Here is a 26,503-nt window from a genome sequence, read left to right on the forward strand (position 1 = left end):
GATTATAATAAAAACACACAAAATTCAAAAAAAATGTAATATTACATTTTTTATGGACCCCCCAAAAAAAAAAAATTCTGGATACACCACTGATGATGACTATACTACAATATACAAATATAGTTACTTATTAAACTTATTTTAATTAATATTTATTACAATTTACTAAACCTAAAAAAAAAATTATTTTGGGTGAAAGGGCCTCACTAAGAATAATAGCCCTCCCTCTTATAATATGACCATAATCCGGCCATGTCTGTATCTCATCCATTTTAATTAATATTTTTCTATAGTTTTGATATTTCATCAGAAAAACAAAAGATAGATTTTTCGAGGTCTACTGTTGAAATGATCACTAAGGATATGCTACAACTCTTATTTATTGAAAATAGTGTATTTCACACGTCATTCGATTACTTGAATCAAGGTACTTAGAACTTCTACCAAGTCGCTGAAATCTAACAAGATACATCTTACATATATATACACTTCGACCAAATATAAATTACATGATATTTTGAATAAATCAAATTGCATGTCCATTACTTTGGATATTTTTTTATCATTAAGCACAACTATCCGAATATTTACAATATTTCAATTACAATTTTTAATAAAATTTTTTTAAAGAAATAGAATTCTGAATCATTTAAACAAATACAAAATGGTAAACAATTTGTTTTTACTGTAATTTAAATTTAGAACACAGTTGTGCAACTTTTAAAAACAATATTATAAAAATAGTTTAATTCTTGAAAACTGCATGATGCTTTATAAAAGATATTTTTAACATTTTACAAAAAAAAAAAAAAAAAAAAATAAAAATTCATAAATAATTTAACTATACTAATTATTCATAGATTTAATAACAATTTTTATTTAGTTATATGGTTTAAATTATTTTGTGTACATAAAAATATTAATTATAGTTTAACTATAAGATTAATAAAAACATACTCAGAATACTAAAACTCATATTTCTAAAGTTGTATTAAAAACTAAATTTAATCCGTGACTTGGTAAAATATTACTAAAGCATTACTTTATTTTTAAACCATAATTAATAAAAATGAAAATTTTAACAAAAACATAAACTACTACTTTTCTGTGTATGCATTAAATACATTTTTATAAATGTATCAAAACAAAAAATCAGTTTTCAAATAAATAAGTGTACTAATTTCAAGCAAAAGTCTAAAAGCACAAGTATAAAATATACATAGACAATAATAATAATAGTTAATAATACAAATTCATAAATCATAACAATTCATTATTGCACTTCAGTAAGCTACATGTAAAGCTTATTGTAAATATCCTTTTCTAATAGATTAATAACATAAATATTGAAGTATAAATGAAATAAATAAATTAAAGTGATTACAATTACCTCACTCAGAAGAATTCTAAGCTTTAAAATATGAATAGAAATTTGTTTTAAGTTATATAATAAACAAAAACCTAAGCGAAATTAATTCAATTTTTTTTTTAATAATGAATATAATTATTATAATTAAACCTGTAATTAATCAAATTCACACAAGGTATTTGATTTGAATACAAATTTGAATAGTATAAATATGGAAGTATTTACGAAATATAGATATCTGAACTCTAAATAAACAATAAATTATTTTAGATAAGAGTATCTATACCATTAGCTATGTTTAAATTTATACAACCATTCAAACATTACATAACCTAACTTAAATACTGGAAGGTTAAAAAAAGAATGTTTCAAATAAAAAAATAATTAAAATAAAATGAAGTAGATAATAATTAATTATACCTATTTTTTTTTCTTAATTCTTTTTTTGTATCCTTTCCCAAACCAACCTGCAGTAACTTTGGCTTTTTCTATAACTTCATCATTTTTATCAGCAATATCATCATTCTTTGGTTCATTTTCATCTTCATCATCAGTATCATCATCACAACATAGACAAGTATCAACATTTTCTTTAAATTTAGACTCATATCGATGATAAAATAAACATTTAGTTGAACCATATACTGGATGACAAAATGTACAGTAACGACTGATAGAAACATCGGTTTTTTTAGTATCGTCTTTTTCTTCAGCAACGTCTTTTTTCTTTTTATTTGAATTATTTGTCAGCTTTTTTTCTATTTGTAGTTTTTCAACTGCAGCTAATCCTATACATGCTTGATATACAAAGTTTTTGTAAAATTGATCAACAGGAGTTGGAGACAATCCTAAGGTTTCCATATTGTTGATGAAAAATGAATTTAAATATGGTACTATTGGCTCTACCAATGAAAGCATATTACGATTATCCAATGAATTTTGCTCAACACCTTCAATAAATGGTCTCCAAAAATGACTCAAATTTGGAACAATATCCATACTTGAACAAGATGGTAAACTAAGAGACTCATTTTTATCAACTATAGAAGTAACATTTTCTAATTTTATTGAATTGAGATCAAATGGTTGATTAATTGATTGATCTTTTGATCCTGAACACATTTTGGTATTATTTTTATAGTTGCTTAAATCTAATTCTAATTTTTCACATTTTGTAGTAATATTTATATCATTTTTTTTAACATCATCAGTTGGAACAGCTAAAACAGGATGTACAGTAGTATGTTCTTCGGCAGGTACCAACATTGTAGCATGGTGAAATATAGGATCAAGACAACGTTGATACTTAGGTATATCCAAATTTAAAATTGACATGACTTTTTTCATAATTTCATCACATTTACCTAAATTAAGAACAATACTATTATTTTTTGTTTATTACTAGGTAAAAATTATAAATAGGTATGATGAATTAAATGAGACTAGGAAAATGAGAAGGAGAAAAATAAATTGATATTTTTCGATATTATTTTGAGAGATTACTGAACAAGGAGAGTATTCAAAAGAAGCTTTAGAAAGTATTTCATGGAATAAAGGATTGATTGATTTAGTTAGTGACAAGGAAGTGAAGGTTGCGGTGAAGGTGATAAAAAAGAAAAAAGCGATAGGACCCGATGGAATGCTTGTAGAGGCGTGGAAAATGTTAGATGTAAGCATTGGGTGGTTGAAAGATCTTTTTAATCAGGTGTTAATAAAGAAAGAAGAAAGATGGTTGAATACGATTGAGAATGATATGAGGCCTATGTGAGGTAGTGTGTGCATAGGGCATGTAAAAAATCGAGTCACGTAGAGGTTTAGGACAAGGGTGACTGACCCCATATTGTTGGAAGAATGGCAAAGAAGATAACAATATAAACATTTTGATTGTTTACCATTAATTTTTAAAGTAGCTTGATCATCTTTAGGAGTCCATTGAAGATTGACAATATATAAATTTGGTCTTTTTTTAGCTGGTCTATCCATAGACCAGAGCCATGGATATTTTTTAAGAACCTAAAAATAATAATAAATATAATATTTGTACAAAAAGGATCGTTTAACATTTAATAAAAGTAGAATAATATATTACAATAGATAATTAAAGAAAATTTTATAGTTAAATACAGTTTTGAAATCTGTTAATATTGAAATAATATAATTTAAATTACATGGTTGAAATTGAATTAAAAGACTATCCATAAACTAATTAACTATTAATATATACAACTCTAACTTCCATTTATTGAATACTTTTAAAATTCAATACTTATTCATAATGTTACCTTTAAACTAGATCCTAAACATAAGATCACATCAGTTTTCTCGGCATGTTTACAAGCTGTTGACCAATTAATTGGCCATTGAAGTTTACCACGTTCGCCAAAATGAACAATTGTATCTTTTAAGGGTTTATGACAAGCATAACATAATCTTAATGTTTTATGATTGTACCTTGCTGTATGTTCAGTCACATCAAACATCCGTAAATAGTGTCTATTTGGCTTACAGTTGTTGCATACCTAAAGGATAACATTTTATTATTCATATAAGTATATAAATATAGTGAAAATAATGACTCATTGATTAAAAATAATTAATACCTCAATAAACATATTCCCATGGACTTCTGATAATGCTGGTCTAGGGAGACCACTTCTTAAATGTAACCCATCACAATTTTGAGAAACAACATGTCCAAGTAATCCTTCACGATATAAACGATATAATGCCATGTGCGTTAATGTTGGTTCAGCTTGGCTTAAATCATGACATCTAAATATATGAAAATGGTTTTTACTTGAATTATCCATTTTTAAAACGTGATAATCAAGGTATTCAATATTCTAAATATATTATAATTTTACATGTGTTATGAACAATAATCTAGCCTAAGTCAAAATAATAAATGTTAATTAAGACATTTTTTTTTATTCTAATTTACTGATTAAATTTTAAAATTATAAAAAAAATATTAATATACAATTTGGGTATAATATACAATTTTATACAAAACTTGGGTGAAATTTAATAGAAATATTTATTACATTTTTATTTCAAATTGTAAAATATATAAACAATTATTTAAGTTTTTTAAGTTATGAAATTTAGTTTAATAATATAAATGAAAAATAAAAATAAGACTTTGGAAATTGTACAGCTATCAATATTGGAGACAAAAAAAATTATTATGATAATAATAATAATGATTATATTAATGTAACCATGCAAACCAAAATTATTTATAGTCCTTAATTTACATATTCATTACATACCCAATATCTTTTCCTTGATCTAATAATGTCCATATTCCATTTGAGCCTCTATAATCAGGTATTTTAGCAGCTGTACTTATTCCTGCGCCAGTATAAACTATGAAACTGGATGCAGAAGCAATAGCTTTAGCTAGTTCTTCACATTTTGAATCTATTACTTCAATAGGATCCTCAAATTCTTGTAATCGTTCTTTCAATTTCTTTTGTCTATCTAATCTGAAAAATAAATGACTAACAATCAATATGTATTTACCATAAATTTTAATTTTTGCTACTTATCTAAAATAACCAAGAGGAAGTCATAATTTCTAAGATTGTAAGACAAGGTTAAATCTATCACCAAAATTATTTAAAAAATAATAAAACAAAACTTAATAAATAAATATAGGGCGCTTAAAATAACTATAAGTGATAGCCAAACATTGAGAGAAGCATCAATCATTTAACCAATATTCAGATAGAAAAAAAATATGTATACAATACATTTAAATATACAGTTTATGTGACGACCATAAATATACTACTATATAGTTTCATATTTATGAGAAAGACAGTATAAGGACAAATATATTTTCATTACATTAAATTTAAAAATAATTGTAAGGTTATTAGTACATAAAAAGAATTTAACTTTAATATATGAATTATAACATGTTCAAATTAAATCCTAGCATAAATTTATTAAGTAATCATTAGGTAAAAATGGATGTACTTCCTAGATAAGCCCAGATAAAGTTATTTACTAGTCATTCAAGTGTTGTGAGCTGGTACAGTTGAAACCGTCAATTCTACACAACCTATATAAGTTAGCACTTTCGGAAAATAAGAAAATAAGTAAATAAGAATTTGTAGTTACAGACAAATGAAATAGTCAGTATCGCAAAAGTTTGGTTTTAAAAGGAAATAATGTTTAGTTGTGTTGAGTCGTACAATTAAATTTAAGTTTAGATATGTTGTCTGTTTAATTGCTCAGCTATAATACGACTGTCTAAATAACTGGTATTCGAATGACTGGCTCTTCTCTGCTGGGTGATGTTAGTTGTCCAAGCTTACTTAGCATTTAACCCCATGCACGCTAATTTCCAATTTTAACAAATTAATATAATAATAATAGAGTAATAATATTAACAATAATAACCATAATATACTAATCATATTGCGCTTACAACACAAGTGTATTAATAATGAAATATAACGTTATATAAATTAAATATAAATACAATGTTCAATGTTGAGTAATGAAAAAATAAAATAAAAACTGTATAAACTAGAGGTTCTCGAACTGTGAGACATGCTTTCCTTGAGAAGAGCGAGTACTTATTAGGGGAGGTTCAAGACAAATATTTATATCATATATCGTAGAACCATATATACATTTTTTGATCCACAATAATTTACTTATAATTAAATAATAAAAAATGTTTCATTGGGAGACGTTATTAATTTTTTTTTGTTTTGGGAATGCGTGACCCTAAGAGTTTGGAAACCGTTGGTATATACTATACATTTTCTATTTTTGGTTGTACAGATTTATCGAATGATCTTAACTATATTTTTATTGTTTTTTCATTTAATAATTAGATTCTGAAAAAAGTGTTATATTGGATTTACTAATTATTTTTTTATTATGATGATAAAGTTATATACATTAATAATACATACAAAAATATAATGTAATTATTTTCTTCATATTCTTCTCCTTCACCCTTTTCCTAACTATTTTTTTCCTAACTATTTAGGTTGGCCACCCTTGTTCTTAACATCTATTTGTCTCGATTTTCTATATCCCCTACGCACATACCAACGGCTCTCATATAATTTTTAATTGTATGCAATTATCTCTTTTTTGGTCTTATATTTTTTCTTTTCCCTTCAATTTTCATTTTCATAACAACTCTCAATACAGTTGTTTCCTCTCATCTCATCACATACCCAAACAAATAATTACTAACATTATTGATAAGTAAAATAAAAAAAAATACCTTTGAGAAATTTTTTGTACTGTGTCTTTACATGTGTTGAGAATTTCTTTATCATCAATAGTTCTTTCGGCTAATGGTTTTTGAATTATTTCCAGTATCTGAAAATAAATAAATAGTCATTATTGATCGAGATACAAAATTGTGTACAAATTATAACAATCAATGATTATAAAATAATTTATTCTCAAAATAAGTTATTTATATTTAATATGATTTTTTTTTTTTTTTAATTTAATTATTAGTATAAATGAAAGTACTTACAATTTATTGAATATATTTACTATTAAATATACTATACAAACCAAATACATAAATTATACAACTATTTAATAATATTATAATCATTTGATATTTCTGCATTTAATTAAAACGTATAATGAAGCTAGTTTATTTTCTAATCAAGGGCGCTGAAACTAAAGTAGGTGTTGTATAAGTTTTTGGAGTAATCCTTCTTATTAACCACATTTTGTAGGTTTAACTGACTAGTTTTACATCAAGTTTTCAAAAAAAAAATGTGTGTCCACATAAGATACAATTTAGTTTGCCTTACAACTTTAATGTCACCGATTGTAATAATATAATGTGATATCAATAATTTGTTTATAAAATAACTACTGCTAATGGCAGTGCACTACTTTGGTATTTCTGAGAAAATAATAACCAACTGCTCTTAATCGAAAAAATACCTAAACAACTAATACTGAGCACTATGATAAATATAATTTAAATGAAAATAAATGTCTCAATAAAATAAAACATTATATTACAATATTTTCTTACATAGAATAAAAAAAATTTGAATAGTAGGTAAGTATCTTCGCAACACAAAGTTAATTATTGCTAATTTTGTATAAAAATTCAAAATCGTCCTTACTTTTTTGTTCGACGCATTTCTTTCTTTTTTCATGCAAAACGAAATATTTGATGCCGCTTTCCGTTTCCTGAACTTAAGTTTGCATATTTTCTGATTATCCATCACTACATGTGAAAAATGTTGTTTTTGGGTGGTTCAAGAGACTAATGCATGTCTTCTTTTAATGGACATTCGTTTGTCGATAGCGATGTGGATAGTACGACATACCTGCCTCAAATGTCGATTGAACACACATTGCAAACGAATTAATCCGTGAGAGGTATAAATAATTGTTGATAACAATAAAAAAAATAAAAAAGAACGATCTCGTTTCAAACGGGGTATACGGAATAGCGGAGAACATTGCTGGCGGCGTAGTTCGGAACCATCGTCATTGAATATCGCCGAAATGCCGAGTGGAAGATGATTTCGGTATTCAGGTATTCCAATAGCTGAAGTGGAAATCAAGAGAAAAGCGTCAACAGACCGCGATTGCCAAACAGCCTATGGCAGTATCGCATCGTCGCAGCAGATGTTTACTATTATTGTTTTTATTATTACTATTACTTTTCTTTTTTTTCGGAGAAATGTTCGTGATCGCAGACGGACGGAAGTCTATTACTACAATATAACTACATCACTGCACGCGCACTCGTACACACCATAGACGTACGCACTGATAGCACAAAGGTAGTGTTCACGCGGCAGAACATCATAGAACCGACGCTTACATAGGTTATTGTCAATTGGTTTATATTTTTGTGAAATTTTCACCACCACATCAGTTGTGCAGGAAGCGTTTATTTCTGATTAAGTATCGTTGAAGTCTTGAAAAAAACAATATTTGATTGACCGGTTGGCGCCGGGTACGCACTATAAAATGATGATCTCAGACTTTTTCGAATTTAAGAAAACAATTGATTCAAACGCGTGAAAACATCCATTGATACGTACCACATTTTCATTATATCATTGGTATTTTTGGTTAGCGAGATCACTGATTATGGCCATGAGATTCATGGCCGTGATTACAATTTACAAGCACTTAGATCCGTTTATCTGTTAGATAGGCTCAGAAGTGCCTACTATTGTAATAAAAGTCAACAGTCGTCAATTATTATAAATTATTAACATACGCGTTGTAACGATTCTACCTTTATCTCTTCTGTGTTGATAATTATAATTACATGTAGGTTTAAATAGTTCTGATCATTAATATTGTATTCGACCGTTTAATCGAATTAGCTATAAGTTACACTCGTCTCCTACGAAAACTGTCGAAATATGACTGAACCTCGAAACGCGAGTTCAAATATTTATCAAGGTAAACTGGACAATCTTTAATTATTTGGTACACTCGCACTGCACTACAATGACGTGTATATTTTAGAAATATATCATGAATATATACGTCTGTGTACAGGTTTGAATTATTTTTTAAATGAATATTGTGTATGATTAATTGATAATATTATGTTTATTCAATTGTATGATAATATTTATAAATGTGGCAAGGGTCAATGAATGTTATTATGAATAGCAAAGATTAAATAGTTGAGAATAAATATATTTTATATGCGTTTGTTAAAAAACGGGCTTAATAAATATTGTATATATTTTTTTGGTGTAATTCTCAATATCTGAATGCCTGATCGGTTTGTTTGGTTTTTAGGTGGTGGTTATTTTGAATTCTCTTCTGAAAAAAATTGGGGAACAGAACAAGATGACTGTAGAATATTTGATTCTATTGATATAACACACTTAGCTGACAGTATAGCTAGTGTACCATTTAATTTGCGGCATAATATACCTGTTGACTTATTCACTGTACGTTAATATTACATTCAAGATTATTCTATGACATTAAACTAATTTTTATTAAACATTTTAATTTAGGTAGAACAATTGGAAGAATTTGAAGTAGAATCATCTCTTGCTTTAAGTCGACATTCATGTGTGTAAAAAAATAATAATAATAGTTAAAATATAATCTATTAATATATAATGCATATAATTTTTTTATTTTTAGTTCAATGCAAATCAAAATTAAGTAATAAAATTATAAAATCAACATCAACTGAAAGTAGTTGTGTACCAGAAACAGATAAATTATTGGAATTAATCATGAAAAATGATTCTAGAGCCGGTATTAATAATTTGTTATATACTTATATTAAATTTTTTAAACACTTATAAAATTTCAGGTCATGTAGTACAACTATACATTTAATTTTATTTAATATTCTTGTATGCTATTAGATTTGAAGACTAAGGTTTTTATGGCATTACTCTTCTATACATTTTTTATCAGTTTTTTTTTTTTGAAAAGGATGATTCTTAGTAATTTTTGAAAAAATCATATAATACTTTTAATTATAAATCAGTTTTTAAAATTTTAAAATTTTAACCCATTATTTATTCTATGGCAATAATACCAGTATATTTAATCAATGGTAATACCATCTAAATTATTATTTTTAAATTTAAATTTTTTATAATTTAAAATGTGAATAGATAACTTTTAAATATGACCCAGTATAAAATATTAATTTTAGTGAAATATTGTAGTTATAATACAAATATTTTATTGATTACATGTGCATCTTTGTAGAAGAAGATAATAATGATTTGAATTGTGAGTTACAATCTAATGAACAATTATGTGCAATATTAGGAAATAAGAAGCCATTCATTAACATCTTACAAGATGAAGCTAATACAATCCATAATATAGGTAAAATAATATTAATTTGTTTATACAGTGAAACCTTTAACGGATACCTCTGAATAGCGGACATTTTTTTAGTAACAGAGACATTTTCACTACTTTTATATAGGAAAACCCCTAAATATCAGACACTCTAAATTACAGACATTTTTATGGCAATTTCATTTTGATTTTTACAATTTTTATCGTAAATATAGAATAATCGTTGAATGCCAATTTAATCTAATCTTACTACTATGTGTTATAATTTATTATACAATTATGGTCTATCTGTCCATTGGTTCATTGCGTCGATTAAACACTTTTCTAGAGTATGTTCTATGAAGTTGTATTTATGTATGGTTATACAAATTGCCATTACTTTACCTGCAACTTCATGTTCAGTAGAAAGATCTTTCAGATAATATTTTCTCTATTATAGTTCTCATTTTTTATTCGGTATTTTATTCTTATATATTTATTATATAGTCATTATATATTTAGTGATTATATTTTTAGTACATTGCGTCATTTAAAGATATGGCTGAGAAACAGAATGGGAAGTGAAAGTTTAAATAGTTTAGGTCTGAATAATATTCATTGACAAAAAAACAAAATTAAAGAATTTTTTAACATCAATTAGAAGGTATTAATGAAATGTTTAGATTGAGTTCTAAGCGATTGGCATTGCTTTTCAATGATTAATATTAATGTATTAATGTAAACAATAATATACATTTTCATTAGAAGTAATAAATAAAATGAGTTATGTTTTAAATATATTTTATAATACCCATCATTGATGATAAATAATATATGTCATTTAATTAGTGTTAGGGAGTGTGAGGGGAAAACCCTAACCCTCACATAGGGTTATAACCTTATATTGACACAAAAAATATTTTGCACTTAGTGAGCTACATCTCTGCGAGCGTGTCTGCCCCTCCTCCCTCTGAATAGCGGACATCTCTAAATAACAGACAAAATTATGGCAACCAAGAGTGCCCAGTATTTAAAGGTTTCACTGTATTTATAAAAATATTTATTTTAAATAATATTATATGTATATAATGTTTATTATTTATAGATATTTCTAAAACTGATTCTAAAACAATTATTGATCAAATTACATCAATTAAACTTGATTCTGAAGTAAATATAACAAATCATGATTCTGGTCATTGGCTTGATTCTATGTTAGAAGACAGTGACGAATAAAAGTAACAAATTTATTTTATTGTACTTTAATATTTTTGAATGTGACTCATTTTTTTTTTTTTTTTTTTATGTAAATTTAAATATATTTTTATTTTTATTTTTTATTAACCCAATAAAAAAAAAAAAACTAACTCAATAACTAGTATTTATTATTTATCTCAAATACAAATTAATCATTTTTCAATTTTTATTAAAAAATTTTATTGGCAACATTTCTATTCAATAACCAAGAAAAAATAAAATCTAGTTAACATAATAACAATGTATTAAATTTAAATTTTAAACATAATTTAGCATATTTTGTCCATAATATTTATACTTTTTATTTCATAAAAATGAATGTACATTTATCTAAATAATAATTGTTATTATAATAGTTACATTAATCATTTTTTATAAGCACTATAAATAAGCAAAATATTAAATTAGTTTAAATCGTTTACTTTACTAATTTATTCAATTGTTTACAAAAATTATATAATTTGAACATTATAAAGTTCAGTCTAGCGCAATTAATATCACATAACATAACTACTTGTATTTTAATGTTAACTAACATGACAAATACATAAATGTTCTTATTTTAAAATGGAGAATTCATACCAAGTTTAGTTCCAAAGTCTAATCTTGCCCTTTTTTGATAGCGTACATTTGCCCTTAAATAAAATATTTACATAATATAAAATCTAATTCTTTAAATATTGATAAAATAACTATGTATATAATATATAATATATATATACCTTATTTCTTGCCAGTGAACAGTTTCATTAATAATAAAAACCAGAAACAGAGATATAAGTCCAGCAATCAAGATCAATATTGATAGTTTGGAAATACTAATATGATCACCACTGTTGTCAAAGTATTCGTAATGAATTGTATATAAGGATTGAACTAAAATGCTATTTTTTAAATATTAAATGATTGATGATTTGATATTAAATGATTTTTAATGTAATTTAATTTTTACATTACACTTACATAATTATTGATGTGATCAGGTAAGGTTTGTTTAGATATATAGTTCGTTTCCAAAGTAAATAATCACGATGGACAAAGCTCAAAGACACAGTAACTGCAATAAAATAATAATAAGTACATTAGCTTAATTTAAGATATTTATTAATTTATGATCAATAATTAATTACCATAATTCATTACAAGAAACAGTAACATTAATCTTTGCACACTAACAATAGTGGGCTCAAATTTTGACCAACCTCCCCATTCGGTTTCTTTAGGATCTGGGTACACATACCAACATTGTTGAATTTCAGTAGTTGCATTATTAGTAGTAGATGTGTTCAAAATCAAATCACATGCTTGGCTTAGTGACCATATAAAAAGCAGTACCGTATTAATCACAACAGGTAGGAATTTTAGACCGTAAAACCACATTACGTAATAGGATAACTATAATATTTAAATAATTTTTTTAGACAAAATATTACATAATTATTTAAGTTTTGTTTTTAAATCAGTTTTTTTAAAAATTGAATAATAAAACTATTAAAATAAACTTACTTCAGTTGTAATTGAACATTGATTTTTACCAGTTGGTTTTTGCATCACCCCGGGGTCGGTTGGACCTCCCACTAAAGATACTGATAGAAGTGGCACAACTACACACGTAAGCCATAAAACTTGACCTAAAGTTAAATTAAAATGGTATAATTTATACACATATTAATTTTAAATTGTTTACTAGTTTCTTTTATTTAATAATATTGTTAGTTCAAGGGAAAATTAATTTCTGAATTATTTATAAATATAATTAAGCGTAAAAAATGAAAAAAGTTATTATTAAATATTTTTTATTAAAAATAGAAATTAAATAATATCTACCAAGAAAATTATCTAATATTCGATAAAAAAAAAAAAAAATTTGAATTCAAAAAAATATTTTGGTACAAAAATATAAGCTTTTGGGTTGGATCGCATAAATTACTAAATTATAAAGTAGCTAAATTACAAACCAACTGATAAAATAGGAGGTAAAACAAGAGCAATTGCAAGTAGTTGAAGAAAACTAAGTGAAACCATGCAACTAGTCCAAAATTGAACACAGTTCCATATCCCCTGCGTTAAATATCTTCCCTGTGAAATAAAATAATGTTTAGATATTTATTTAACTTGCTGTTACTTCAATTAAGATTTTTTATTATTTTTTTTTATAATTTACTTCCATAATAAGATGGTACACTGGTAATGGATCTTGACGATTAAGTGTTAAGCAACAAGGAAGAGAGTTCAATAATTCAGAGAGACCCACTGGAGATATTGGAGCATCTATTGGATTTGGTTGGTGCATGATGCTAATTCTCTGACATACTTGTGGGTAAATTGGTTCAATAGCAAGACTAATTTATATAACAAAAAATATAATTAAAAATATTTTGGGTGATTAAACAATATAATGACAATTAAATTCTTTAAAATTCATACAACATACTAAACAAAATTGGATGTAATATATACTTTGACAATTTTGAAATGACTACATTTTCAAGAAAAAATAAAAAGAGTCAATTTGAAATTTAAAAATATGTTTTGAATATTAAAATTGTCCAACTTAATTCTAAATAAATCTGTTTTGTAATGAACATAAGAGCATAAAATATGACTAAATACACACTTTATTAAAATTCAACTTGATCAAAAAATCTTACAGTTCAAGTTTTGTCTTATGGAATTTAATTTTTGTATTTATCCCATTTTTATCCAAATAAAATAATTACTATATATTTAAAATTTAATAAGAAAACATAGTACATTTATTAATAAATTCAACATGGAAATTTATTGAAATTATTTAATTGGATAATCATCAATATTATTTAATAAATGGAAGTAAATTTAACAAATTTAATTTTAATTATTTATATATAATTTATATTATAGAATAAACTATTATATACTGTAACAATTCTAACATTTTTTTTTTTAAAAATGCTGTAAAAAACATTAGTTTTATTTTTTATTTCATATTATGAAAACTTTGTACTTTTCTACAATATAAGTTTTATAGTCAGAAATAATAATTTATGAAACAAAGAAAATATTTTTTAAATTATTATTTATGACTAGCAGTTTTTTTTTTTTAAAGTATTAAATTCATAAAAAGTAAAAGGAGATAAATAAATTATAAATAAAAATTCTGTAATCTGACAGGCAAATAAATAATAAATTATTAAATCTATTAGAGATAATAAAAAGTACAGAGAAGTGCAAAATATAGATTTATAAGTGTATGGAAAGAAATAAAATTTTTAATAAAATTATATAGATGAAATGTATAATTATTAAATTATGTATTTTTGAATATAAGTAACTACCTTGCATCAGCTTGCATAAATATACCAATATTTTCTGCATTGGGAGATGAACCTAGCACACAAACAACTTCTCCATACTGTTGCATTATTGATATCATTTCTTTAGTAGCTTCTGGGGTACAGTCAGTGAATAGTGAAACTAAAAGTGGAACATTATCTATACATTCTAAGTGAGGTCTGATATTTTCAATGCCACGAGGAAGTTTTGCCTACAAAAAAATTAACACTAGAAATAATAGAATAGAATATTAATAAGTCATATTTACTCGATTATACATATCAAAATTAACAGGAACACTTTGATCAGTACTATCAGACATGCAGCTTAATGAGTGCCATTCATCTCCACTTTTTTCTATATCAATTACATTGCTATTGTCATTCAAAATAGAATCCCTTAAAAATATTTCAATCAACACTAAGTACACAAATATTTCAGATATTATATAAACTTACTTTTGAACAAGCATTGGCTTTATAATTTTTTCTCCATCATGTTCAATTGTAACTTGAGCGTAGTCCATATTCAAAGCAGTTGGTGCTGACATACTTATTGTACGTGACATATTAAGAGCAGCACTATAAAATAGTTTTTAACAATTTATTTTTTTAATAAAATACATTTTCATTTAAGAAAATATTACCAATTAATATTCAAGGGAGGAAAACAATCAACAGATAGATTATGTTCGTATTCAGCTAATTTTTTCTTTGACTGACTCGTTGATGTTAGTGGTATCAAAAAGCTAGTCTCATCATCACAAGTTGCTGCACCCTCACTCGATTCAAATACAAAATACAAACACTCAAATTTACGTGCTAACAATTTTAAAAATCAAATAGTGCATTTAAATAAGAATTAGACGGATTAGTGTCAAATTAAAATCGAAATATATCTAAGATAGCATTTGTTAAAAATATTAATACCTAGGATCAAGACGAGTTCTTGTTTGACTATCACCTAATAATGATATATGACAATTCCATCCGCTCTCTAAGCCCATTTTTTCTGAAAAAACTCTTGACCGAAGTTCATTTTCTTTACTAAAATGAACAAACCGTATACAAGCTCTTTCTAAAAGCTCAATTAATTGGACCTGTTATAAATTGTATGTACTAATTCAATTATTAAATAAAAAAAATTAAACAATATAATTTAAACTCTTTAATCATAAATAAATGCTTAGCCTGAAGTATTATTATATTTGTAATGTACAATTGGTTTCAAATTAAAAATTTATCTTTAGGTACATATAAAGTTAATAAAATCATGATTCCAGGCTTAGCATTTATTTATTTATTTATATAAACTATTTGTATATTTATTTATACATAAATGTACAAGTAACCATTAACTAATTTTTAATTTTAATTTAATTTTTTATTATTTTATGAAACTATTTACCATATCATACTGAGGTTGATACTGCATAGTGACCATTCCTAAGAATATCTGATTACACTGTGTTTCAAAACAACAACTAACATCTTTAGAGTTATATTCATTGCAGTCACCAAATAACAATGAATCTAAAATATAATATTTTGGTTATATTTTTCATAATAGATTTATAGATACAAAAAAATAATTAGAAAAATAAATATAATTATAATTATTTATAGCTTAAATAATTAAGTGCTTTTTCTGAAAAGTACACAAATATTTTTTGATTATATTCATAATATTTATTAATTACAGTACCTACCATGGCTTTTTAATATTTATAGTCATGATAATAAAATATATTTATTTGATTGTACATAAATAATAATTACCTGAAGAATGAAATTGTGGTTGCCTTACTGAATGTGTATTCGATGTCCATGGATGTGGTGTTGGACTACGACATAATTTTGAATATAATTTGCGACAATCCGCAGGTAACTCTAAATATATTTCTGAGAAACTCTTATCTGGTGGTAATGGAAGAGGTCGGTATGAAAACGCTGTACAGTAAGCAGTTAAACTATTTCTTTGATAAAAATCTAGTACTTTTTTCCTGTAAATAGCATATCTTATTATTTATATTAAGAATATTTTATTCTTAAATAATTCATTAAATATCATTAAAATATTAAATATGCATGTAACTACTATAAATATATAGATAACAATTAGTAATTAATTACCTCACTGATGGAGAAACAGGACTAAGATCATGACCATCCCAAAAATCAATACAAGCATCTAATATTATGTCAGCTGTACCTTGACTGAATAGTTGTAAACTTGTTGCAGCCTTACCAATACTTCGCTCTCTTAATCCTACACATACCATATGAGGAAATGGAAACTTCAATTTGGTAGTATTTGGTAACGATCTGGCAAACTTAATATCCCTACGTACAGCATCAGCTTGCTAAAATTGATGTTCAATTACTTATTCAATTTTTCATCACTTCAACACTTGTATTTTAATATATAATACATACTACATGTCTATATGTTGATAACTGCAATTGAAGTTCAAAAATATCATCAGCTGATTCCGAAAATCCTATTTGTCGGGCAAGTTCACATAGACATCTTGCAGGAATTGAAAAAAAAATTAAATAAAATACTTTATTATTTTATCAATAATTATTTACCTTCTGTTGGTAACAGGAACAAGTACTTCACTATATAAAGCTTGACAAGATACATGAGCACAAAACTGAGCATAATGAGCATGTGTTGATGGGTTGCAAGTATTTAATAATACTGCTAGACCTAGAGGTTTTAATGAAGATATATGATTTGACCAACTTGCATCATCAAATTGTAAACGCCAAGCTGAACCCCTATCATGAGTTAAATCTAATACTTCAACAGCATAATTTTCTATTCAAAAGTAAATTTATCTCTTAAAATTACAATTGATTTTATGTAAAATATTTATTATTAATTTAGTATACCTTGAGTATGCAAAGAACCATCATAACATTTTCTTTGAGTCTCTTTACAATTATGATCTACAAAACTAGATCTTGATGATGATTTGGATGGATTTTGCAAAAAAAAAACTTTTTCAGCAGTTGGATTAGGCCAAGATAATATACCTTTTTTATCCACACAACATAATGCCTTTAACAAATAGTTAGTATTTAAATGTTTATTTTTGTATAAATAATAACTTTAAAGAATTACTGTAACAGATCCCATGACATGCAATAGATTAGTGGACCGATGTAAGAAATTTGCATTTCCCAAAACACAAGAATAAAAATTTTTCCACAAATACTCAAGAGAAAATTCCAAAGAATGGTTTTTCACTTCAGTTTCAGTTTCTTCAAAAATATCTTTATTTTTCTAAAATTGAAAAAAAATGGTTAGATGAAAAAAAAGTAATGAGATAATATTTATAAAATGTAAAGTAAAAATAATCTTTTTTTTAATTGTAATTATTATTAATCACATTATTATAAATATATATAATGATAATATATATTATCAGTACTTAATAACATTAACCAAATTACATTCATCAGAATTTTTATGATAAATTGGAACATATAAGAAGCTTGGCTAAATTATTTCTGTCACATTCTGTATATAAATTAAAAAAAAAAATATATAAACTTAAATTATTTTAAATCTGTCCAACTCTTAAATTGTTTGTCAAATTTAAATTATGTTAGATTTTAGTTTTCTTATAATCTAGTAAAAACTCAATTTTGTTCATTATATGAAGTATTTTATATATATACAGTAGAAGCCACTTAGAAACACTTTCGGACCAATGTGAAATGTGTCAATTAACCAATTATTTCAAATAAGCGATTGGTTTGATTTGTACTATGAAAAAAAAAAAATTAAAAAACGCAAATGTATTTAATGTGCGATGAGAAATGTTTAAATGAGCTGCGGCATCACGTATGATTTTAATAATTCGCACTTCTGTTTAGAACTTAAATCTTGACGTTTAGGAAAGAGCATTAGCCTTTTACATTGCATAGGACGTACTGCACTTAAGATAAAGGATAGTCAAAATATAATCGTAATGACAGCAAAAATAAGATTAAATTACATAGGTTATCGCATGGATAAACAGTGTATACGTCAACTGATCTTCGCCCAATTGTTTCAAATAACCGACATAATGTTTCAATAATCCGATTTATTTTCGATATTCTAATATACGACCGGTCCATTCCTGTACATTTTGTTTCAATAATGAGATTGTATCAATTATCCATGTTTCTAATAAGCGGCTTCTACTGTATATAATATTTACAGTAGTACCTATATTTATGTATTATTCATCATTAATTATTTGTGCTTGCCAAAATGTTTTATAAACATATTAATAATCACAATTACCTAATTAATAACTTAAAAATTATAAAACTAATAATTTGTATCACCTGAACTATAGTAGATGATTGCAATACTGCATTCCCATAACATGTCATGAGTGCCCATGCGATTGGTAACATCAAAGGTAAAAGTGGAATAAGTACAGAAATTGGGATTACAATAAACATTGATACCCAAGAACCAGATTTTAACCAAAGAGTAATATAAGACCAACGCCACCAAACAGTTAAAACAATACTTCCCTTAATAATAAGAGGATATTTTTATTAAGTTTTAATTGATAATTTGTTGAAAAACTTTCTTACCAAAAATGAGGCTAAAGCAAATTTTTGTATGAATATTATTTGTAATAAATACAAACATTTTGTGTAAAAACTGCAAGGTCGTTTTTGTGATAATTCTAAGGCAAGCTTTAAATTATTCAAGTATGGGGTTTCATTTAAGATGTAGGCAACATTCTTTAATGGATTACGAGACACCATAGTTGGTACTGTAGTTTTGTTTGTCATAGATGATGAAATATCTGGATTAAAAATTTCCCATCTAGTCAATTCAGCTGGAGCCCATTTATCTTTTTCCTAAGAATAATAAAAAATAATTAGAGTATAAAAATATAATGTATAATAAAAAAAATATGATTAGCATTGGTTAAAAAATATAATAAAAACCAATATACTTACCCTGAGTCTAGAAACATGACACGGAGAAGTCTGTCCTGGTTTTAAAAGTACTACGTCACCTTTTACTAATAAGGCCCATGGTAAATTGACTAATACACCATCACGCTGAGTCCACTGTAGAGTAACTGATGGTGAATATGGCATACATAGGTGTGGATAATTATCTTTCTTCCAAATACATTTGTCTTTATAATCTGAAGTTATAAATTAAATTAATTATTCAGAACTTTAACAAATACTTATAGTTTGTCTTTACATTGAATTTCAATAATCAATATAAGTAATATATTGGTAATTCTAATTATTTGTTTACATATAAATTGAAAAGCATTTATAAAAGACTGAAAATTAACTATTAATAGTGAATATGTAAATAGTAATGAAGGACAACAAATAGATATAACCAATATAATTTAAATTTTATAAATTTTAAATAATTTTAAATCTTTGGTATTTTGTGAAGTGTATTTTGATCTAATTATCTTATGGTAATAATATAAATAACCAATATAGTCCATAAATATTGTATCTTTAGATTATAGCTTCATTTTCTTACAATTAAGTTTTTTCATCACATGATCAAGTTTAATGAACATTTCTTCATGTCTTAACTTGTTATCCCATAATACGGTAGCAAGATTGATAATTAATAATACTAGTAATAATATTCCATCATCAAAAAGATACCATAATTCATCATAAACAAAACTAATGATGATAAATGTAAATCCACAAACAAAAATAATCAAAGCTGTAATCCAACAAATACTAGTAAATGGACTATTATATTTTAATGCATCTTGAATCCATAATTTGTCTTTGCCTCTGCAAAAAATTAAACATTATAATTTGTACTTGATAAAATATAATGAAAAATTACCCTTGAGTTTGTTGTTCTTTAATATCATTTCTTAGTTTTGATATTTCATTATATAATATGCGTAAAGCTTCAGTAGTAGTCAATCCCGGAAGCCCTTCAGTAACCATTGTTTTTATTTCACTGGAACTTTATTCTTTATCATTATTTTTAAAAGTTTCTTTTTAAGTCCAACTTAATTAAATTAATACTAGTGTAGTGTCTACTTAGTACTAGTAGTGTTTGTTTCAAATATTAATTTTTGTTCTTACATTATTATCAAAATAACAAATCAAATAAATATCAAAAATTAATAATTGATAATGAACTTATCACTCATATCACAAATTAAGATAATATAGAGGAACGTCTAAGTCAAAGACACAGATTATACAAATCTATTTTTTTATTATATTAAAATAATTCCCTAGGCTGTGATTGGTCGGATATTTTTTTAAATCCCAGCGTCCCTTTATCGTTTCGTTCTCGACCGTTTCCCGTAGTCACCTGGGTCCACTTTTATCTGTATAAATTGGTGTCCTTACTCCAATGTTCATGCCCGTAGTGTAATTATAATATAATTATATATCCATATAATCTGTGCCACAGATGTCTATATTATAATATAGATAGGTATCTGGTGGTCTAAACATAGGAATGCAAAATGCATTCTGCGCATGTTTTTTTCACCATTATTATTATGTTTGCTATTATCAATTAATTATATCAAATCATTATAATAATGATTTTTATACCTATTCTTAAATATTTTAAGTCTAAAATGGAAAGGAGCATAGGCGTAGGGTGATCAAATATATTGGGGGGCTGCAAAAATAACAATAATAATAATAAAGAAAAAAAAAACACTGAACTAAATGAAAATAAGACTACTCGACGAAATGAGCAAAAATAATACAAATAATTCTGGGGGGGCTTATATTCGCACTAGGGGAGGGGCTAAGCCCCCCAAACCTCCCTAGATAAGCCTATGGAAAGGAGTCTATGTACATTTAAAACATAATTTCTGAGTCAAAACCAATGATTGTGAACTCTTATAGTCTTAATTATAGTTAATTATAGTGTTAGTTTCATAATATGCAATAATGATAAGCTGTTAACGATTCAAGAATATAGACTATGGATAGGGGGGGGGGCTCTAGGGGCCGCGGCCCCCTCCTAAGCCCGTACCGTATTTATAAAAAAATGCATATTATAATATGTACTATCATCCAACACACAAAAGTATGTAGACATAGCCATGAGGTCAGGGGCGGCATGAGAGGGTGGGCAATAGAGGCAGTTGCCCTATGCGAGTCAAACCGAAATTCCGAAAGTCAAGATTTGATTCAAATTCAAACAAATAACTTGACTCGCTGATTCAGCTCATTACACTGGGCTAAGTTGAAAGATACGGTTCCCCAAAATGTATTGAAATTCGCATCCCTAGCTTTTATTAGACAAGTTTAATTCAACAGAAAAATTCTGTAGTTTAACTTATTTTTTTCCTTTTACTACATTATTTTCTGTTATTATTTCTTGAATACGGTAAGATTCGGTGATGTAATCGTATCGCTGATGTTTTTAATTTGCAATCTATTAGTTGTTTTGACTGGTTATTTGTTGTCGTAACCCGTAGACCGTAGTGGGGGTCTGCCACCGCCGCTGTAAAATCCACAACTCTGCACGTCGAAGGTGTAGCACCATCAGGGGGAAAAATCAAAATACGATTACGTAAATCATAACCATATAAAGGTCTTTATTTGTTTATGGCGTAATTATATTCTTTTTGGTTGACAATAAGTCACTCCAGAAAAGTTTTCAGCTGGGCAATATTTAAGATTTCTCCACCCAGGGGCAATATTTTGCCGCACCTCTTCTCTGAAGTGTAAACCCGAAAATAAGTGTCTCCAATTATTCATTAAAAAGCCGAACGCAATTCATTTTTCACATTTCAATGTAATATTACACAATATTTATATAATTTTTTTTTTTTTTTTTGGCTTATTCCGGACCTTGAAGGTCCATCGCCGCTTCTACTACACCTCTCCACACTTCTCTGTTCTTCGCCAGTTGTTCTCCTTCTCTAATCCCCAGGAGCTTGAGGTCTTCTTTAACCCGGTCTGTCCATCGCTGTCTTGGCCTTCCTATCGGTCGTTTTTTATTTGGTTTCCACATTGTGACATCATATACTGTTTGGCCCTCCGCTCTCCATACATGCCCGGCCCAGCTTATTCGTCTGCTTTTAAGTATTCCCACTATGTTTGGCTCATTGAACATTGCCCTTAATTCTGCATTAGTTCTTCGTTCATATACATTTTCCTCGTTTCTTTTGGGTCCATAAATTCTTCGCAGTATTTTCCTTTCAAATAGTAGTAATCTTTTCTCGTCCGACTTTGTTGATGCCCATGCTCCACAAGCATACAATACTATAGGTCTAATGAGTACTTTATATAGTCTTATTTTTGTATTTTTGGAGATTAATCTTGATTTAAATATAGGTACGAGCGCAAAATAGCTCTTATTTCCTGCAGTTATTCTCCTTTTAATCTCATCATGGCTGTTTGCTTGTTGGTTAACATCTACTCCCAGGTACTTAAAGTTTGTTAGCCTTTCAAAGGTAAATCCACCGACTACTAACGAATTTTGTACTTGTTCTCTACGTGATACTATTAAGTATTTCGTTTTTCCTTCATTAACTTGTAGTCCAATCTCTTTTCCCTTACTTATTAGTTTTTCTGCCGACCGTTTTAGGTCCTCTTCGGTTTCTCCCATAATTATTATGTCATCAGCATACGCAGCTAGTGTGATTTGGTGTCCTCCTCTAATTCTTAGGCCCGTGACATCATTATCAAGTACTTCTCTCACTACCGATTCTAGGGCTATGTTAAATAATGTGGAGGATAACGCATCTCCTTGTCTAAGACCTGTTTCAACTGAGAAATCTTCAGATATTTCTCCGTTGAACTTAACTATACACTTGGACTTTTGCACACATGTCTTTATCAATCTCACCAATTTTGTAGGGATTCCGAGTTGGGTCATTGCTTTCCATAATCTACCTCGATTTACGGAGTCATATGCCTGTTTGAAATCAACAAATAGTAGGTGCACATCTATGTCGAACTCGTGACTTTTCTCTACTATTTGTTTTATTGTATGAATTTGATCCACTGTAGATTTCCCTGACGTAAAACCTGCCTGATATTCCCCTACTATTTCCCTTGTGTATGGCTTAATACGGTTCAGTATGATGTTCGAAACTAATTTGTAACAAGTGTTTAGTAAGGATATTCCTCTGTAATTCTGGCAAACCATAGCGTCTCCTTTCTTGTGAACCGGGCATAGAACTGACATGTGCCATGTTACTGGTATTTCTTCTTGTTTCCATATATTATCTACTAGTCGTTTCAGTCGTGTCATTAGTTCTTTTCCTCCTTCTTTCAGTAGTTCTGCAACAATTGTGTCTTCCCCTGGTGCTTTCCTATTTTTCAACATATTTAATGCCCTTTCTACTTCTTCTAACGTGGGTTCGTCTAATCTCTGTTCAACCGTGTTGAGGTTTTCTTCCACTTCTACTCGAGTAGGTTGATTCAGCATTGTTTCAAACATGTTCCTGAACTCGTTTGCAGCCTTTTTTTTTATCCGTTATTAGTAATCCTTCTTCATCCTTTATAATTGTTGCTTTTGTCTTAAATCCATTCTTAATTTCATTCGCCTTTTCAAAAAAAAGTCTTACGTTGTTTTTATAGCTGTTTTCTATTATTTCAAGTCTAGAATTTTCCCATGCTCTTTTCTTTTTTCTAAACAATTGTTTAGTTTCCCTTTGTCTAGCCGATAGTACTCTCTTATTTTCCTCACTTGGGTCTTTTAGCATTTTTATTCGGGCAATATCTCTTTCATTATTCGCTTTTTTACATTGTTCATCAAACCATTTTTTCCCCCTTCTTCTTTCTTCAAATCCTAGGACTTCTGTGGCCACCGTTTTAATCGAGTTTTCGATCTCATTCCATAGATTATCTACGTTATTATCTACGTTATTTGAATTCTCCGTCAGATTCAAGGTCTCTTTTAGTTTGTTCTTGTACTGTATATTGATTTCTTGGTTTTTTAGGTCTTCTATGTTAAACCTTTTGATAGAGACGTTCTTTTTTCTCCATTCAACTGACAGACGTAGCTTGATTTTTGCTCTTACTATAAAATGATCGGACATTGCGCTGCTACCTCTCATGCTCCGGACATCCATGACGCATCTCTTGAAACGTCTGTCCACTACAACATGGTCTATTTGGTTTTTTTATTTGTCCTGATGGTGATACCCAGGTTTCCTTGTGTATATCCTTATGTGGGAATGTGGTGCTACTTATTATCATATTTCTGATTGTAGCAAAATTAACTAATCTTGTGCCATTATCATTTGATGTTCTATGCAGGCTCTCCTTCCCAATTGTTGGTCTATACTCTACCTCCTGCCCTATTTTTGCGTTAAAATCTCCCAATAAGATTTTTACCTTGTTGGTCGGTATCCGGTCGCACTCATTTTCCAAATTTACGTAAAAAATATCTTTGATTTCATCTTCTTTGTCTTCAGTTGGGGCGTACCCGTTAATTAATATCACATTAAACCATCGGCACTCCAGCTCCATATGACAAATTCTGTCATTCACTGCTTTAAACTTCTTAACTCTATGTAATATTTTGTCATTCACAATGAAACCAACCCCACCCTGATGTTCATCACCACAACTATGGAATACCGTCCAATTTCCAGTTTTTAAGCTTCCTTCTCCCGTCCACCTTACTTCTTGAATCGCAATAATGTCCAGCCGATATCGTTCAAGTTCCAATATCGCTGTCGTCAGATTTCCAGGTTTATATAATGTTCGTACGTTCCAGGTTCCAGTTGTAAAATCCTTAAGCTCCACATTTTCCATCCGAGGCATATTTTGTAGTTGTTTCGTAACCAGGTTATTTTAACACTGTAGGGTGGTTAGCCCTACGAGAAACCCCCAACCTGGAGGACCAGACTACCCCAATCAATTAAAGTCAGGGTAGGGCTATTGCGATGCATTTTTAAGATGCATTAGGCGGTGGGGGCGCCACTTTCCCTACGCCTTCATATTTATATAATATCAATATCAAATCCAAAATAATAACCGAGTTATCAGAAGCAGACTTGGTATTGAGAGGCCCGGGGGGTGGGTGGTCAACTGGACCTATTATTATTATGTTTTAATTAATAAATATTTTTAGTCAACTGTGCTTTATTCGTCCGAATTCGGATATTCTAATAGTAAACGATTGATGTATTACCGTTATAAGTTAATATTAAATTTTGTGTACGGTTAATTAATATGATACCGTTGAAGGCCTAGGAGGCGATCGCCTCTTTGCTTCCCTGGCCAATCTGCCCCTGTGAGTTATAATTACATAAATAAAGTTATAGAAAATTATCTTATAAGGCTGATGATAGCATCCTTAAATAATTTAGTATCTTTCGGTCTGAATGTATCATCCCTATACAGATCAAAATTAAACCAATATCTATATCTCAATAAAATACTGTGAAATAAAATACTATTAAATTTATATCAACTTTGTACGCTACTAAATATTACCTATAAATGATTTTATAGTAGAACATTTATTTTTTTTATAATTTTATTTTATTAAGAATTACCGTAAAAATATTGCCACCCCGAACCACCCCTTAAATGCGGTTCTGGTTTTCAGATAAAAATACATATACAAACATTTAATAGATTGAATTTTTTGAGGATTCCACGGAATCTTTTTTTGTTTTCCAAATATGACAGTCAATATTTGTATACGAGTGAACAATATTTTTAAAATTTTCAAACGATCCTAATTTTAGGGAATTCACTTTTTTAAAATAAAACTCCGTGATGCCTTCCAAAATGTTTTATTTTCATA

At 27.6% G+C, this 26,503-nt stretch overlaps 4 protein-coding genes across 7 annotated transcripts; 1 reads left to right on the forward strand and 3 right to left on the reverse strand.

The window, feature by feature from the left end:
* Positions 1–1,569: 1,569 nt before the first annotated feature.
* Positions 1,570–7,622, reverse strand: LOC112686178 (NAD-dependent protein deacetylase sirtuin-7). The gene is made up of 7 exons (XM_025558375.1): positions 7,498–7,622; positions 6,624–6,721; positions 4,642–4,857; positions 3,970–4,141; positions 3,652–3,888; positions 3,262–3,382; positions 1,570–2,733 (listed from the first exon to the last, which is right to left on the reverse strand). Exons 1-7 carry the CDS (start codon positions 7,597–7,599, stop codon positions 1,790–1,792), a joined length of 1,890 nt encoding a protein of 629 aa, XP_025414160.1. The 5' UTR covers positions 7,600–7,622; the 3' UTR covers positions 1,570–1,789.
* A 1,086-nt stretch (positions 7,623–8,708) lies between these two features.
* On the forward strand, positions 8,709–12,249 carry LOC112686179. 3 transcript variants are annotated; one of them, XM_025558377.1, is made up of 7 exons: positions 8,709–8,800; positions 9,149–9,303; positions 9,373–9,430; positions 9,506–9,622; positions 10,088–10,210; positions 11,271–11,403; positions 12,160–12,249. In XM_025558377.1, the coding sequence occupies exons 1-6, from the start codon at positions 8,761–8,763 to the stop codon at positions 11,399–11,401; spliced, it is 624 nt and encodes a 207-aa protein (XP_025414162.1). In that variant the 5' UTR covers positions 8,709–8,760; the 3' UTR covers positions 11,402–11,403; positions 12,160–12,249. The 3 variants fall into 3 exon arrangements, with proteins under 3 accessions (XP_025414162.1, XP_025414161.1, XP_025414163.1); XM_025558376.1 differs by lacking the exon at positions 12,160–12,249 and having other exon boundaries at positions 11,271–11,463; XM_025558378.1 differs by lacking the exons at positions 8,709–8,800; positions 12,160–12,249 and adding an exon at positions 8,926–9,085 and having other exon boundaries at positions 11,271–11,463.
* On the reverse strand, positions 11,827–20,876 carry LOC112686177 (transmembrane protein 94). Of its 2 annotated transcripts, XM_025558373.1 has the most exons (24): positions 20,597–20,876; positions 20,273–20,541; positions 19,717–19,910; positions 19,342–19,614; positions 19,084–19,278; positions 17,867–18,028; positions 17,635–17,803; positions 17,329–17,560; positions 17,173–17,266; positions 16,870–17,099; positions 16,516–16,739; positions 16,145–16,269; positions 15,667–15,836; positions 15,384–15,518; positions 15,196–15,318; positions 15,006–15,135; positions 14,740–14,948; positions 13,587–13,764; positions 13,381–13,501; positions 12,929–13,053; positions 12,553–12,817; positions 12,386–12,479; positions 12,145–12,306; positions 11,827–12,057 (listed from the first exon to the last, which is right to left on the reverse strand). In XM_025558373.1, exons 1-24 carry the CDS (start codon positions 20,701–20,703, stop codon positions 11,985–11,987), a joined length of 4,059 nt encoding a protein of 1,352 aa, XP_025414158.1. In that variant the 5' UTR covers positions 20,704–20,876; the 3' UTR covers positions 11,827–11,984. The 2 variants fall into 2 exon arrangements, with proteins under 2 accessions (XP_025414158.1, XP_025414159.1); XM_025558374.1 differs by lacking the exon at positions 15,384–15,518.
* A 3,913-nt stretch (positions 20,877–24,789) lies between these two features.
* LOC112686027 (craniofacial development protein 2-like) lies at positions 24,790–25,512 on the reverse strand. Its single transcript, XM_025558129.1, has one exon. The coding sequence runs from the start codon at positions 25,510–25,512 to the stop codon at positions 24,790–24,792; it is 723 nt and encodes a 240-aa protein (XP_025413914.1).
* Between the last annotated feature and the right edge of the window lie 991 nt (positions 25,513–26,503).

Source organism: Sipha flava, unplaced genomic scaffold (assembly GCF_003268045.1).
Source record: "Sipha flava isolate LNK unplaced genomic scaffold, YSA_version1 2_pilon_pilon, whole genome shotgun sequence".
In the NCBI taxonomy this organism is placed as follows: Eukaryota; Metazoa; Arthropoda; class Insecta; order Hemiptera; family Aphididae; genus Sipha; species Sipha flava.

Bases quoted from the DNA above. Each gene is read 5' to 3' on its own strand.
- LOC112686178 (XM_025558375.1), bottom strand. From the start codon at position 7,599: ATGGATAATCAGAAAATATGCAAACTTAAGTTCAGGAAACGGAAAGCG. The intron at 3,889-3,969 runs GTATTAATTATT...GTTATCCTTTAG, and splicing joins ATGGGAATATGTTTATTGAG to GTATGCAACAACTGTAAGCC. The intron at 2,734-3,261 runs GTAAACAATCAA...TTCTTAATTTAG, and splicing joins AGCTACTTTAAAAATTAATG to GTAAATGTGATGAAATTATG.
- LOC112686179 (XM_025558377.1), top strand. From the start codon at position 8,761: ATGACTGAACCTCGAAACGCGAGTTCAAATATTTATCAAG. The intron at 9,431-9,505 runs GTGTGTAAAAAA...TTTTATTTTTAG, and splicing joins TGCTTTAAGTCGACATTCAT to TTCAATGCAAATCAAAATTA. The intron at 10,211-11,270 runs GTAAAATAATAT...TATTATTTATAG, and splicing joins TAATACAATCCATAATATAG to ATATTTCTAAAACTGATTCT.
- LOC112686177 (XM_025558373.1), bottom strand. From the start codon at position 20,703: ATGGTTACTGAAGGGCTTCCGGGATTGACTACTACTGAAGCTTTACGC. The intron at 17,100-17,172 runs GTATGTATTATA...CATCAATTTTAG, and splicing joins TATCAACATATAGACATGTA to CAAGCTGATGCTGTACGTAG. The intron at 16,740-16,869 runs GTAATTAATTAC...TGCTATTTACAG, and splicing joins CCTGTTTCTCCATCAGTGAG to GAAAAAAGTACTAGATTTTT.
- LOC112686027 (XM_025558129.1), bottom strand. From the start codon at position 25,512: ATGCCTCGGATGGAAAATGTGGAGCTTAAGGATTTTACAACTGGAACC.